At 38.1% G+C, this 14,287-nt stretch overlaps 1 protein-coding gene across 1 annotated transcript; it reads left to right on the plus strand.

Annotated features, from left to right (window-relative positions):
* The first annotated feature begins 11,937 nt into the window (after nt 1-11,937).
* LOC5576750 lies at nt 11,938-13,084 on the plus strand. Its single transcript, XM_001656197.2, has one exon. The coding sequence runs from the start codon at nt 12,144-12,146 to the stop codon at nt 12,810-12,812; it is 669 nt and encodes a 222-aa protein (XP_001656247.1). The 5' UTR covers nt 11,938-12,143; the 3' UTR covers nt 12,813-13,084.
* Nucleotides 13,085-14,287: the final 1,203 nt, after the last annotated feature.

The following is a 14,287-nucleotide window of genomic DNA, read 5'->3' on the forward strand; positions in this document are numbered from 1 at the left end:
TAATAAAAGTGCGCAATTGCATCAGTTCGAATCGGTGTTTTCAGTGGGGTTATTCATCGCAGTCTAAAGAGCAAGTGCTCTGAAGACACCAACATGATTCAATGCAATCTCGCACTTTTATTCGCATTTCCGCACTTATGAAGCCGCACTTCGCAGTCCAGTAGTGAAAGAAATACACAATACAATATTAGTTTTCAATGTACTTACTGTTGAAAGGAGTTTCGGATATTTGGTGGAGAAATCACACGCGAAGTTACAAACTTAAGAACGTGGTTTTAATGAGCAAAAAGTTAAGCCTGATTCGCTGCTGACAAGTAATTTCTTGGCCTATCTTGATGCATTGGAAATTCCTGCAAGGAATCGATCGAGGAAGCGTTTTTTTCTGATCACAGTACGCAGTTGAAAAGAGATGTAAGTTCAAACGGGAGTCGCGGTAGAAAACTTCTGCAAGGAATCGGTGAGAAATTTCTTCAGCGATTCCTGTACAGCAGCTAATCAGCAGTACATAGCAGACGTCTCCATTCGACTCGGTCTATGGCTGCCCGTTGCCAGCCACGCAGTCTCCGAAGGGCCAGCGGATTGTCCTCGATCGACCCATCTTTCTTGCTGCGCACCATCTCGACCAGTGAAGCGTATAATACATTTTTGGTGCTATTGTCGCATTGCTGTTACATTCACATGCAAGAGGTTTCAAAACATTCATTTGCGACATTCAGGTTGCTACTGATACATTCTCACTGCAGCCATGAATGTATTACCTGACATGGATAAGAGTAGCGTGCAATTCTTTTCAGCCTCCCATGAACGTTATGCTGTTGTGGATGACGGGAATGCGAAATGAATGTAAAAAACAATCACAACGCAGCTGCGATCGTAGCGACAACTCTTCATTCGTTTGCTTTTGATCCAAATCGCCACTTCATCGCAGCTGCGTTTTCACTGCTGCACAATGGAGCAATGCACGAGTTCACCATTTGACGTTTTAGCCACAGACAAACAGACGTCACACTCTCATCATTGTCCATCGACCACATTTTAAACGGTTGATTCGAAAATATGGTAGGTGGCCAATCCGCCACCCGCAGCGCTTGCATCGTTTTTATTCGTGTTTGACGTTTATACACTATCGCCATCTGTTGGCCCGTCGACCAAAAACACCGATTTTAGCATTGGGCGTACATGTTCTCGTGACTATGATTCTGATTGAGACTTGTTCTAAGTGTTGCGTCTGTTTGTCTGTGTTTTAGCGGTGCCGTGTTATTTATGTGACCATGGAAACCAGTGAATTCGGCACCGCTCAAAAGTCAAATCAGTGAACTCGTGCATTGGTCCATGGACCAATGCACGAGTACACTATTTGACGTTTGAGCGGTCCCGTGTTTTTTACGTGACCATGGCAACGAGTGAATTCGGCACCGCTCAAACGTCAAATTAGTGAACTCGTGCATTGGTCCATGGACCTTTGCACGAGTTCACTAATTTGACATTTGAGCGGTGCCCATTGGCGTAAATAGGGAGGGGCCAGGGGGGGCCTGGCCCCCCCGAATCATGGGCTTGGCCCCCCCGAAAAAAATGGAGAAGAAATGACAATATAGTTAAAACTAGGTTTTAGTATCAAACATGCACTTATGATACTAAACGCGTTAAATGCATTTTGAATATAAATTTCTATATGATCATTCTTTGACAGGCAATAGCAATATGTGATTTTAAAACGTCATATACTGCCATACTGTTTCCTTTTTGCCCTATCCCGATATTGAAATTCATTGAAGCATGTTTTAAAACAAGCTACGATATTTTGTGATCAATTATCTAGAACGAATCATTTTTACTGGGAAATGTTTGTGTATGAGAGTTATGGTAAAGTTTTATTAAAAAAATCAAAAATAAACAATGGTACAACAAGCAAATTTTAGTTTGTATACATTTTTGCAAACTTTTAAATGTTTCATATTTAAATATATGAGTTGTTCAATAAATTTGTCTCCGTGACGTCAGGAACAGATATAAACTGCTGGTAACTAGACGACAGTGAAGCATTTGCATTCAAATGTTCTGAATTAGATGACGTTGCGTTATTTGTAAGGAAAATAGATGAAAATTGTTTCTAGATTAACGATGGTTTACTGCTTTGTTTTGTATATGTGTTTTTTTTTGGCAAGTTTAAAAAAATCTAGAAAGCCTAACTGCAATAAATTTTCTGTAAGTCACACTAACATTAGAATTTTATGGATGTAAAATCACAAAACATTCTTAAATTTCTTTTGGCTCAGATTCCTTATTTTACCAAATCCTATGAAACAACCTTTTGTTAAGGTGAAGATAAATCGAAGCCATACCTCAAATTTTCAAGAGCACAAATCTGCAAAATCAAACATCTGTTTAAACTGAAAACTTAATCAATTGGTCACTAGCTGGTGGTAACCAGCTTAAACGGGCGTTCGGTTTTCCAGATTTGTGCTCTTGAAAATTTGATGTTTGGCTTTGATTTATCTTCACCTCAAGCGGATCGATTTCGATTTTTAGTAGCCCAAGATAGGAATTTACTAGAGAGAGTGGGGCAAAACTTCGAGTGGGACAAGATTTTCTTTTTAAAATTTCTAGCTCAATTCAAATCAAAGCTTATAAATGCCATAGTGTTCAAGTGAGAGACTTTCACTACAAATATCATAAGAACCGTTTGATATTTGGAAAAATTATGGCTATTTGTTGTTTGGAAATTATAATTTTTGGTCAAACTTTCATTGCATGGAAATAATAACTATAAAATCTTCTTTGATTTTTTATTCAAGGGCGTTTTTAGGCATCATAAGGATGCTTTGAGGTGTATTAGCTACTACATAATTGCTTGGAATCAATTTTTGGCCCATAGTGTGGCAAACGTTCGACTCAGCGGGGCAAAAATTCGGCCCATATAAGCTCGCAGAGAAATCTACAAATTACCTCAAATTCACATATTATCTTCAATTTTAGCGAACGATTATGCAATCGTTCGAAAAAAGTCACCAAAATTTCACATTTTCAATTAGTTTTCCGAACAACTGCTTTTTTTGGGCTTTTTTAAGGAAATTTTTCGATGAAAATTCAGTGCGTATTTATCTGTAAACATAAGTTTATGGCTGGTATAAAGTATGTCTGTCGTAAAAGTGTCGGTATTTAGTGTTTCGGCCAGCGAGCTTTTGCTCCACCGGTGGGGCAAAAGTTCGTTTAAGACAATCAGCGAAATGATAGCAAATATGTTGAAGGTTCATTGCATGGTATTTATATCCTATCAACTGCTATTGTTTTTATGAAAATTTTGATTATACCACTAAGGTCGATCTTTTGCCCTACCTTACTCTGATTGGATATTATTAAATCATTGAGCAAAATACCTACCTTGCTTTCTTCAAAAAAAAAAAAAAAACTATTATCGTACGAATTTGCTGACGACAGCTTTATTTGGATACAAAAACCTTCAATCCTTCAATGTGATGGTAGCCAAGCAGCTTTAAGATTTAAAGTTATTAACTCTTACAAAAAAGGTATTATTCAATCCTATGTTCAAGTTTTGGTTTCGAGAGGTTTTGAGAAATGAATCGTTCGCTACAGAAATGCTGAGCAACAATAATTCATCCTATCAAACTTGCATGGGTTTTGTTTTCATAGGTTTGGTTTTTTTGACTTGTCGGTGTGAATTTTACATTGATCATAAACCAAAATTAAACTGATACATTTAAATCTTTATCTTATTTTGTAACTTTGCAAAAATTCTAGTTTAGATCGAATTGGAAAGCTAAATCCTGATTATAGTCTGCTTTTAAATCCTTGTATTCTATTCGAGATCTATAAGATTGGGTTGAATACGTCATCTTGTCAATTTAAGCGAAAAAAATGATTTCTAAATACGTTTACTATTTTTCCATAAAAGTGACATTTGGTAAGAACGTTGTTCAATCGGTTTCGGACAATTTTTAGGATTTGCTCTACCTCTGTATGAAAATGCGCCACTATAATCGGTTCACAAATATAATCGAAACAAGCATTGTTAAGTTATCTAAATCCTTTACGACTTTTATCTCTCATGAGAAGGGGCCGTGGCCCCCCTCAAGTCTGATGGCTATTTACGCCCATGGCGGTGCCGTATTCACTAGCTACCATGGTAACGTAAATAACATGGCACCGCTCAAACGTCAACGATTGAACTCGTGCATTGGTCCATTGGAGAAGAGGGCGTTCATTGGAAGCAACAAAAAAGTGGCACAAACGGAGTACCAGGGTTTTTTAAGGTTTGCTTCTACCCTCTTTATTCGTATGTTTCTGCTTCGAGCCGTTCTCGCACAAGGTGCTGTCCATAAACAATGTGGTCATCCATGGGGGGAGAAGGGCGGGGGTAGTTTGTTTGACCAAAGATTACGATCGGCATATTTTTTTTTGTATAGACGAAAAACCGACGAAGGAAAAGGAGTCTAAAAATAGAAAAATAACCCGTGAGTTATGGACAGCCCTCAAGCTGGTGCGACTGGTTGATACAAGAATGAAAAGAAAAACATATTTCAATCGGTGCACATTGTGAGTGGCACATTATGATAATACAGATTAACGTCTACTACAGTAATTCATTACAACCATGATACATTTATTGCTGACCAAAAAATAGTCACAGTCGCGCATGACTTTTATTTTCAGTATCACATGAATGTTTTTGTTGCATGAAAGTCATGGTAGTCTATGTGTGATTGTCACGCTCACTACAGTTTTTGACGGTACATTTTGGTTCACTGATCTCGACTCATGCCGGTCGGATTGTTTTCGAGAATCATTTTCACCAAGTTGTTATCCGACATTCTGGTGAAATGCCTGGCTCACCGCAAACTCCCAATTTTCGCCAGGTGGATGATAGTTGGTTCTCCCAACAGCATGGTTCATCTGACTTCTCCACTTTCCGTCTTCCATCTGCACTCCACAGTAGATGTCCACAACACCTTCCGTTTGAAAACACTAAGGGTGTGTTGATCATCTGCAACGTAGGGTCCATGTTTCGTGCCAATAGAGGAGTACCGGTCTAATCAGCGTCTTGTAGTTGGTTAACTTCGTGCGATGGTGAACTTTGCTCGATCGAAGAGTTTTGCGAAATCCAAAGTAGGCACGATTTATAGCAACGATGCGTCCGAGATTTCTCGAAGGGAGGTTCAGCAATTCAAGCAGTCAGTGAGCGCGTGGTGAGGTCAGCTATAGGGGAGGTGGAAGTGACAGCTGGCGAGTATGTTTGCATGCATTGTTTCTATGGGATTGTTAGCCACAGAAAACAATCCCTACCAGTAGTGTTAAAATATTTAAATATTTACCGTATGCGAAGACTTATAAACATAACGCAACTATAATCACTACTGTTACTCATACCCGATATTTTCTCAGTAAAGTCTATGAGCAATGGTAAAACTGTATCATTGATATTGTTTTTGTGGTTCTCTTACCTTTTATTTTCTCCGAACGGTATAACCGTTTCCCAACTGAGCAACCATAAGTGAATATTATTCTACCATACACACTGTGGTACACGGCCCTGGGATGGGTCTGTTTTTTTGTTTTGCAGTCAATTTTCGACCGCACAACACAGTTTCGTTTTTGTTAAGAAACACCGTAATAATATTCGTATTTCTGATGCTGACGCCTCAGTTCACATTCCCCGGTAAGTTAATCAAAAATCATTGAAGTGAAGAAAATAAAAAAAATCGTGATTTATAGCTCTACGCTTATTCCAGAGTCCAGCATCATGTGGAGTCAAAATGAAAAAGAGATGCCGCTTCGGAAACAGTGTGCCGGAGGTTGCGATTTTTATTGTTCCAAATGGTAATGGAATGATACGGAAATCTGAAACTCGAGAGCATAAATGATAATGGATGCGGTTGCGGTGTATGAAATGATGAGCGTTTAGGTAACAGTTAATTCCAATTACAAAATATGTGAAAAAATCAAATACTTGAAAATTTTATCTTAAATTAGTATTGCGCAGTTCCCACCTTATTGGACCCCGCACTTCAGAAGTGCGGACGGGTTCATAAGTGCGGAAACGTCAAACCCTTTGTTTTCGCCGTTGGCGGGCAAGAAAAGGCAGTGAATCGTTTTCGCGCCAACGAAAATTGTTTACGTTTTATCAAAAGCATGTGCTCTCAGCAGGGTTGCTAGTTTGTTTGTTTTATTTGTTTCACGAAAACTTGCTTGTAAAACATTTGTAAAAGTATGTCAGCCATTTGAAATAAGCTTGTTTGATTATAATTAATGGATCATTAAAATAACCAAAACGGCCGCTATGGAAAGCATAGATACCCGGATAAAAAATACAATACAAAAACTATATAACGTATTGCAACAGTACCATTCAATATATTGGAAATACAATACAGTATATGTAAAATGACAATACAATTACAGTACAATATATTGTTTTGAACAGTTCACTGTATGGTATATGAGATTTTTGCAATATAATGTATGGGTGGTTAAGTATCGTAACAATACAAATATAGATATTTTCTCATACAAACATTTTGAAAATACAATACGATATAATGTTCATGTAATGTCTTGATTAGCAATTTTTGTATTGTTGTACAATACAAAGACAATTCAACGAACTGTATCATGATTGCATACGTCGTTACAGCTAATGTCAAGTGACTTCTAAAAAACTACTTATTTTTACTTTTTGAATATTTTTCACCCAACATTTCTTGCTTTCTGAACTTGTTTTGTTTATTTCTTTCAGCAAAGCTGCATAGAAAAAAGCTACAGTTGTTTTACGCGAAAATAGGAATTTGACCAAAATTGTAAGGTATAAAACCAATTAAAAACAATACAATGTTCTGTTACAATATATTATATTGTTTTTGAATTGTATATCCAAACAAGAATAATATTGCTTCGACATTCAATTACAATACGCTGTATTGTATCCAATACGTTATATTGTACATTAATTGTTTATTCCATTCACTGAATGATACGTTTTTATCCGGGTAGCGCCACCGTAGCCTTGTGTGTTTGACAGAACAGCAATGCTGTCACAATGTTAAATTCCATATACAGTGGCGCCTTTGTTTTGATGCGGTGAGCACTTGCAAAAACTACATTCAATGATCCATTGTGGCTATGATGCAGTCAAGTGCAAATCAGCATTTGGATAGAAAATCCAGTGTAATTTGTCGCGTAAATGTTCATTTGAAGAACTTTGGGTATCGATCAATTTGCTTAGAAACATATTTGGAACCACTGCTTGGTGACCTTCGAAGTGCGATATACAACTTTCCCAATAAGAATATCCAATGTTGAAACATTGGAACAAATGTCAAATAAAATAATAAATAATTTCAGGCAAAAATCTTTACAATCTTCTATTGCCACGATTAATGCGTTATATGTTTAGGTTAAGTTAGGTTAAGTATATTGAAAGCGTTTTTTTTTTCTCTTATAAGCAGGTGAAATCAACTCACCTGTAAAAAATCTGAACTGCTACGGCAAATGAAATGTTATATGTTGTTAACAAAATGTTAATAAAATCTTAAATTTGTTTTACCAAATTAGGATGATAGTGTTGTCTAATAACACAGAACACCTAGATATAAGAAATGAATGTAATGTTTGGAATGATACTAATAAAGAAATTAAAAAAAAATAAAAAAAAAAAATAAATAAATAAAAAAAACTTTCCCAATAATCCATTTATCAAAGCAAAGCACAATATTTGTTTCAATTATGAACATCAGGTTTGAACCATACCCCATACTGTACTGCTCTGCGGTAAAACTATACCCCAACTGTTGCACAAATGTCTCGGTAGCGATATTTTCAACCGTACTGAATATGTTTCTATTGTGGTTTGCTCTGAAAATTCGTATGGAAAGTTGCCTGTTTTGGAACGGTAAACATTCTTAACAACCCGTTGTTGGTACTGTCCGATTCGTGAAAACTTAAAAAAGAATGGTCGAAACTTTACCTCACTATAATTCGATTATGGTTGATGGAACCATTTCGAATATGGTAAAATAAGGACCATAAACCATTTTTCGTGGTGTTGTGATACGGTTTGGATTTATGCGTGAAAATCACAATACCAAATCGACGATAATCGTTGATTCTTAACTATTATCCAATCGGTTATCTGGATGTGTCACTCTTTTGATGACGGAGGCGCATTTAAATATGTCTTAGCGTTCATTCATATATTTCATAACGCTGAAAGTGGCCTTTTTTGACAACCCCACCCTCTCGTATCGCATTTAATAAGAACATTTTCTGAATTTTGTATGGGCTGTAACATCTTGAGGATACCCATTCACCCCCTAAAGCTTTATGAAATTTGTTAATGGGCCCTTATTATCAGGGTGGGTGTACGGCTGTCAACTACAAACAAAGCTCGCTTAACAATCATCTCTCTGGCGGGCCGGCCCAAACAGCATCATCTTTCACGTGGGCCGATCCAAACAGCACAGGTCAAAACGCGGGCCATGCCAGGCAGCAAATGCTGATGCATTTCAACACTCAAACAGCGGGATGCCTAGCTGCGTTGTGAGCCAAATGAATACACTCATAAAACATGAACGGTAGGCGTTGCGTATGGATCATTAAAATACCCAAAACGGCTGCTATGGAAAGCATAGATAGCGCCACCGTAGCCTTATGTGTTTGACAAAACAGCAATGCTGTCACAATGTTAAATCCCATATACAGTGGTGCCTTTGTTTCGAAGCGGTGAGCACTTGCAAAAACTACATTCAATGATCCATTGACAATGGATCATTAAAATAACCAAAACGGCCGCTATGGAAAGCATAGATAGCACCACCGTGTGCGTTTGACTAGAACAGCAATGCTGTCACAATGTTAAATCCCATATACAGTGGCGCCTTTGTTTTGATGCGGTGAGCACTGACAAAAACTACATTCAATGATCCATTCGAGTGACAATTAGAAGTTCGACAGTCAAAACTTCGGCGTCGGCATTCTAATTTAGTGATTCGCCGACGCATAAGGAATGCCTTTGTCGGCGTAGCACTTCGGTAGAATGCCGACGCCGAACTTCGGTGAACTTTTGTTGGTGATATTTCATTTCTCTTATGAACTTCGGTCTAAAGTTAATCCACAGACAAACAGACGACACACTCTCATCATTGGCCATCGACCACCTTTCAAACGGTCGGTTCAAAAATATGGTAGATGACCGATTCACCACCCGCAGCGCTCGCATCTTTTTTGTTCGTGTTTGACGTTTGAACACTACCGCCATCTGTTGGCCTATCGGCCAAACACACCGATTTTAGCATTGGGCGTACATGTCCTCGTGACTATGATTTTGATCGACATTTGTTCTAAGTGTTACGTCTGTTTGTCTGTGGTTAATCTGAATGCACAATATACCCCCCATGCTTAGGGTCTGTCTCATTTGCGTTGTTAAAATGAATTCGAACTTAAATTTGACAGTTCAGAAATTATTTCCCCTCCAATTAATCAATGGACTATCAAATTTAATTTTTGTCTGGTCCAATTCGCAATCGTTGTCGATTCGAAAAAAATTCAAAACAAAATATTGTCGCACCGACACCAAACCGGACAGCGCACAACTCACACTCGCCGCGCTTCGAAATCAAATGATTCAAGCGCGGCGCTGCATTCTAACGATTATTTATGAACACAGTGCACTAATCACATATTAGTGCGACGCTCAGACAATGAGAATTAAACAATTAAAAAACGTGTTTGTCCTTCTTTATACTGGATTCACAACATCATCAAAAAAAATCTTTTGAAGGAGAATTTTTCGTAATGGTTTACCATAATGTCATTAGTGTGATATCAAAGAAGAGACCGTGAAATAAAGTTTTCTACGTTTGTACTATTGCATAGCCAGCGTGAGCGCAACATTTCTTAGGGCGAATATAGTTAATACCCTAAAGAGGAAAACAAACGTCAACGTTATACGTCTTGAAAATCTATCTCTGCACGACACTTGCTGGATACAGTGAAAAGTTTTTCACAAAGGATTTTTCAATTTGAGCAACAAAATTATTGCTTTTTTTAAATTTTCCCTCCCTCCCTCGAAAGAAATATTTTGAACACCCTCTCCCCCTAAAAGCCTTACGATTTTTTCGAATGAATTGTTAGTGTGGGATGAAATTCTGATTCTCAATCCAGCCCACTTTTCAGGTCCTGTTTGGGTCCTATAACAACTGTGTAAAATTTCATCTCGACCGGTGAAACTATAATTTAGCGCAAGCCGTTAAAAGTTTGTATGGGATTTACTATGGCAAAACTCACTTTTGCAAATAAAAATCGTCAGAGGACGCTCATTGACTTCTATAAAAAAATTGAACGCAGACCACGATATGTAATATTATGATGAAGAATATTATCGAAGAACACGAAGCACTCCAATTCTTGACAAAAGCAAAGTATGAAATATCTATTTTTTAAATTTAATTGCTTCAAACTCATGAATGCATTTGAAATTAACTAATAACATTGTTGTTTCTATCTTTGGTTTTAGTAAAATCTAACAATAATTCTGATAGTTTTAAACCAATTTGTCAGTTTATGTCAACTAAGTTATGGTTTATTGTAACAAAAATAATATGAAAAAATAGAAAACTGTCAAATGAAATAACCAAATTATTGTAGAATTTTGGTTGAAATAAACTAGATTTTGTTTGTTTGGGGTATGCAAAGACCTGAACTTAAATGATGATAGAGATTAATAAGTGATTTCAAAACTACGAGTTTTCACTCAAAAGAATGCCTAAAACGAAAATGGATGTTATAATTGTTTTCAAAAAATTATCCGGATTGGCATCAAAAATTCCTTAAAGAGCCCCGACCAAACATTCGGACTTCTCGACAAAAATGTTTGAAGACTATTCACCTGAAACTTTCCGGAAAGAGGCAAAAATCCCTACCTTTTAGGTCTTTCAATTTTAGTTGCAAATAGTGACTTTTTAGTTACCAGGTCAAAAGTGACTCGCTAACAGCCCTGCAACTATTCCTTTTGGCCAACACAGAAATTTTCTGATTGACCATCCGGATTGAACAACCAACACCACACACACGGAAGCTTTATATTTTGGACGCGGCAAAAGTTAGAAACGGGTTTTCTCCGAAGTTGGATTTCTCTCGGAAGCTATGCTAGATACCTAACTTCGGAAGTGGAGCATTCGATTCGCATCCGGATTTGCTCTAATGCGCCCTGCTTCCGAAGTAGGGTATCTTGCAAGGATACCGAGATAAATCCGGCGAATTGCATTTTCTAACTTACAATAGTTCCATGGTGCAGCTGGGAGGGCAGACCGATGGCCACATCGGCAATCGAAGCGGGACGAAAAATGTAGACGACATCCATAACAAGAAAAACGAACTAGAGAAATAATTCTCGATCTGTCAAAAATAAGTCTCCTCTGGAGCAGACTTATTTTTGACAGATCGAAATCAGAGGGGAAATAATTCCCGAACTGTCAAATTTAAGTTCGGACTCATTTTAACAACGCAAATGAGACAGACCCTTAGTAATGTTTTTTCCTCAATGTTGTTTATTTGGTATTTTCACCCTAATTGCGAAGCGCTCTCGAAATATGAGATGGGTATTTTTTCACATCCCTGTGAACATAGTACTAAAATGCTTCCAGCTGTTTTTCAAGAAAAAAACAACAAAAACAGCACCAGCAGTCGTTGCCAGATTTAATTAATTATCTCATTTCTGTATTTAATGTGACTTTATTTATCAATATTAATTTGTCTCCTGTACGCTATTTTACTTTCTATAATTGTGCATTAATTACATCGCCAGCTATGAGAATGATTTTATGAACAAGTTTGCTTTATGTTTTAAAAATATCCCTTATAATAAAACGAAATTGTGTGAACAGCATTCAGGCCTAAAGTTTTTGTTTGCCATTTCATGTTCTCCACCAAACTGACATCACTTCTTTCGAGCGCAAGCAAAATCGATCGTCACTGTTTTGGCTCCGCGCAAAAGAGTAAAAACGTAAATAAAAACAAACCCTTTGGCAAGAAGCTCCTCCCATCATAAAAGAAAAATAAAATTCCGATTTTGCGTTCAAATTAACCGCTTTAGGAGCAATAACGCTGTGCAGAATAATGTAGTGTCCACCACGATGAGCGAGAACAATCCCGGACGAGGCAACACACACAGTGGTTCCAGTTTCAAGCGACCCCGTCTGTTGTCCTTCCAGGGGCCCACTTCCGAATCGGAGGTCGCCCTGAATCACGGTCGCGGTCGCGTTCCGATGGCCGCCGGCCCCTCGTCGAGTTCTCTGGAGGAAATCAACGTACGGCAACCGGTGCTGGTGGATATGCGTCCGGGAATGGCACCGGATTTGGCCAGCTGGCAGGAGGCCCAGATTGCGGCCTGCATCGAGGACAACACCATCAACATGGTCCTGGAGCAGTATTTGAACTTTTTCGAGACGCGTCATTACGGCGGCGCGGAGGGACAAGCGGCGGCGGTTCCAGTTCCGGACCATGAGGACAACGATATGCAACAGGAGGAGCAGGAAGTGGTACAAGGTTTGGAGGATCGTGCAATAATGGCCGCAATCAGCGAACGGGGGCTTCAACCTGTACAGTCCGGGGAAGATGACGATATTGGGGAAGCGTCAGGAATGGTGCCAGCTGGAGGTGTAGAGTCCCGTCGGATGGATTTGGACCAGCAGCAGGGCATGGATTTGCTCGAGACGGCCGTTGTGGCGGCGATTCAGGAGAAGGGCTTGACTAGCAACCAGTTCGGCCAGATGGACGATGATGACGATGATGATGGGAGCTAGTGGATTCGCTGAGGGGTCAATTGATACCTTATCTGATCATGTTTCATCAGAAAGATTCATATATACTTATAATAGGTTTATATAAATATAGGTGCATAGCGTTCTCATTACTAGACGGGTAGTCATGGATTAATATCGAAAAACGTCTCTATAGAACCCAACACCCAAACATTAGTATTTACGACATTTTTATTTGCGAACGATGACTTGCACATGATATCTACATTATAAACTTTAGAAATAAAAAGAATAAACGTCGTACTATAATCATAGATTAAATCTAACTTCTCTTCGAAATCAGTACGCGTCGATTTCTTAACTTTCCGCGGATGTTAAGAAAAACAACCGATTAAGATTATGGGGTCATTAGTGGGCACTTGGAATCGGCTACGAATGGGCCCATGTTGAATATTGTGGAATTACATTACACTCATAACTCGACCACCACGTCGTTATAAACTTCCGGTAGCGATTAATTATGCGATATCTCGGAAATTCGAAAATATACAGAAGGATGATCTCTTTGATTGCTCGAAAATTCATTCACGAGTTCTTCAAGGAATAAACAGTGCTCTTAAAGTTTAATGTACGATTGTACGGGATTTTGTACAAGAGTTTTCTCAAAATGTTCTTCAGAGAATGTCCGACCGAGATAAAAAAAAAAACAACTGATGCAATTACCGGAGAAACCTCTGAGAGCAAAGCTTGAGGTAGTGGCTGGGAAATCTCTTGAAGAAAGCCGCAAGGGAATGCACATAGTCCCTGGAAAAGTATTCCTTATGTATTCAGACAGAACTCAAAAAAATATCTCGAAGAATTCATGACGTTGTGTCAATAAAAATTATTCAAAATTCTCAGGTATTCACCTGAGTTCAGTGGAAGGTATTCTTGAAGAAAATGTAAAAGAATTTTTGGGAGAAATCCATGAAGACTGTAACAGACAATTCTGATGAAATTCCGGCATTCTCATGAGAAAACCTAAAGTGTTCAGACAAACCTCATGTAGATGGACTATCCACGGATTTTTCAGGAGGAAATGTTCTACCCAGCACGAACATTTGAGAGTTTTAATAGGTCACAAAAACGGGATTCCCTAAAAACTTTTGGAGATAATTGAAAAACAAATAGTTGGAAAAATATCGAGAGAAAATTGTGAAGCATCACAAAAAGCGGGACCCATTAACTACATCCGTAAAAAAACTCGTTTTTACAGAATTGCAACAAAGACCTCTAGCAATAGTTTAGAAACTATTTAGAATTGTAGAAGGAAATGCATACATATCATTTGTGAACTGAACTTTCAAATAATTTTCAATGAAAACTGATCAATAAAATTGTTGAAATGAGTTCCTAAGAAGCTCCAAAAAGATTTTAGTCAGTAATTTTAGGAGTAGTTTTTAAAATGTCCTCGAAAAAACTTCTGAACGTATCTGAAATTCTGGGGGAGCAATTCAAGATGCGATTCCGAAAGGAAC

This window comes from Aedes aegypti, chromosome 3 (genome assembly GCF_002204515.2).
Source record: "Aedes aegypti strain LVP_AGWG chromosome 3, AaegL5.0 Primary Assembly, whole genome shotgun sequence".
NCBI lineage: Eukaryota > Metazoa > Arthropoda > Insecta > Diptera > Culicidae > Aedes > Aedes aegypti.

Bases quoted from the DNA above. Each gene is read 5' to 3' on its own strand.
- LOC5576750 (XM_001656197.2), top strand. From the start codon at position 12,144: ATGAGCGAGAACAATCCCGGACGAGGCAACACACACAGTGGTTCCAGT.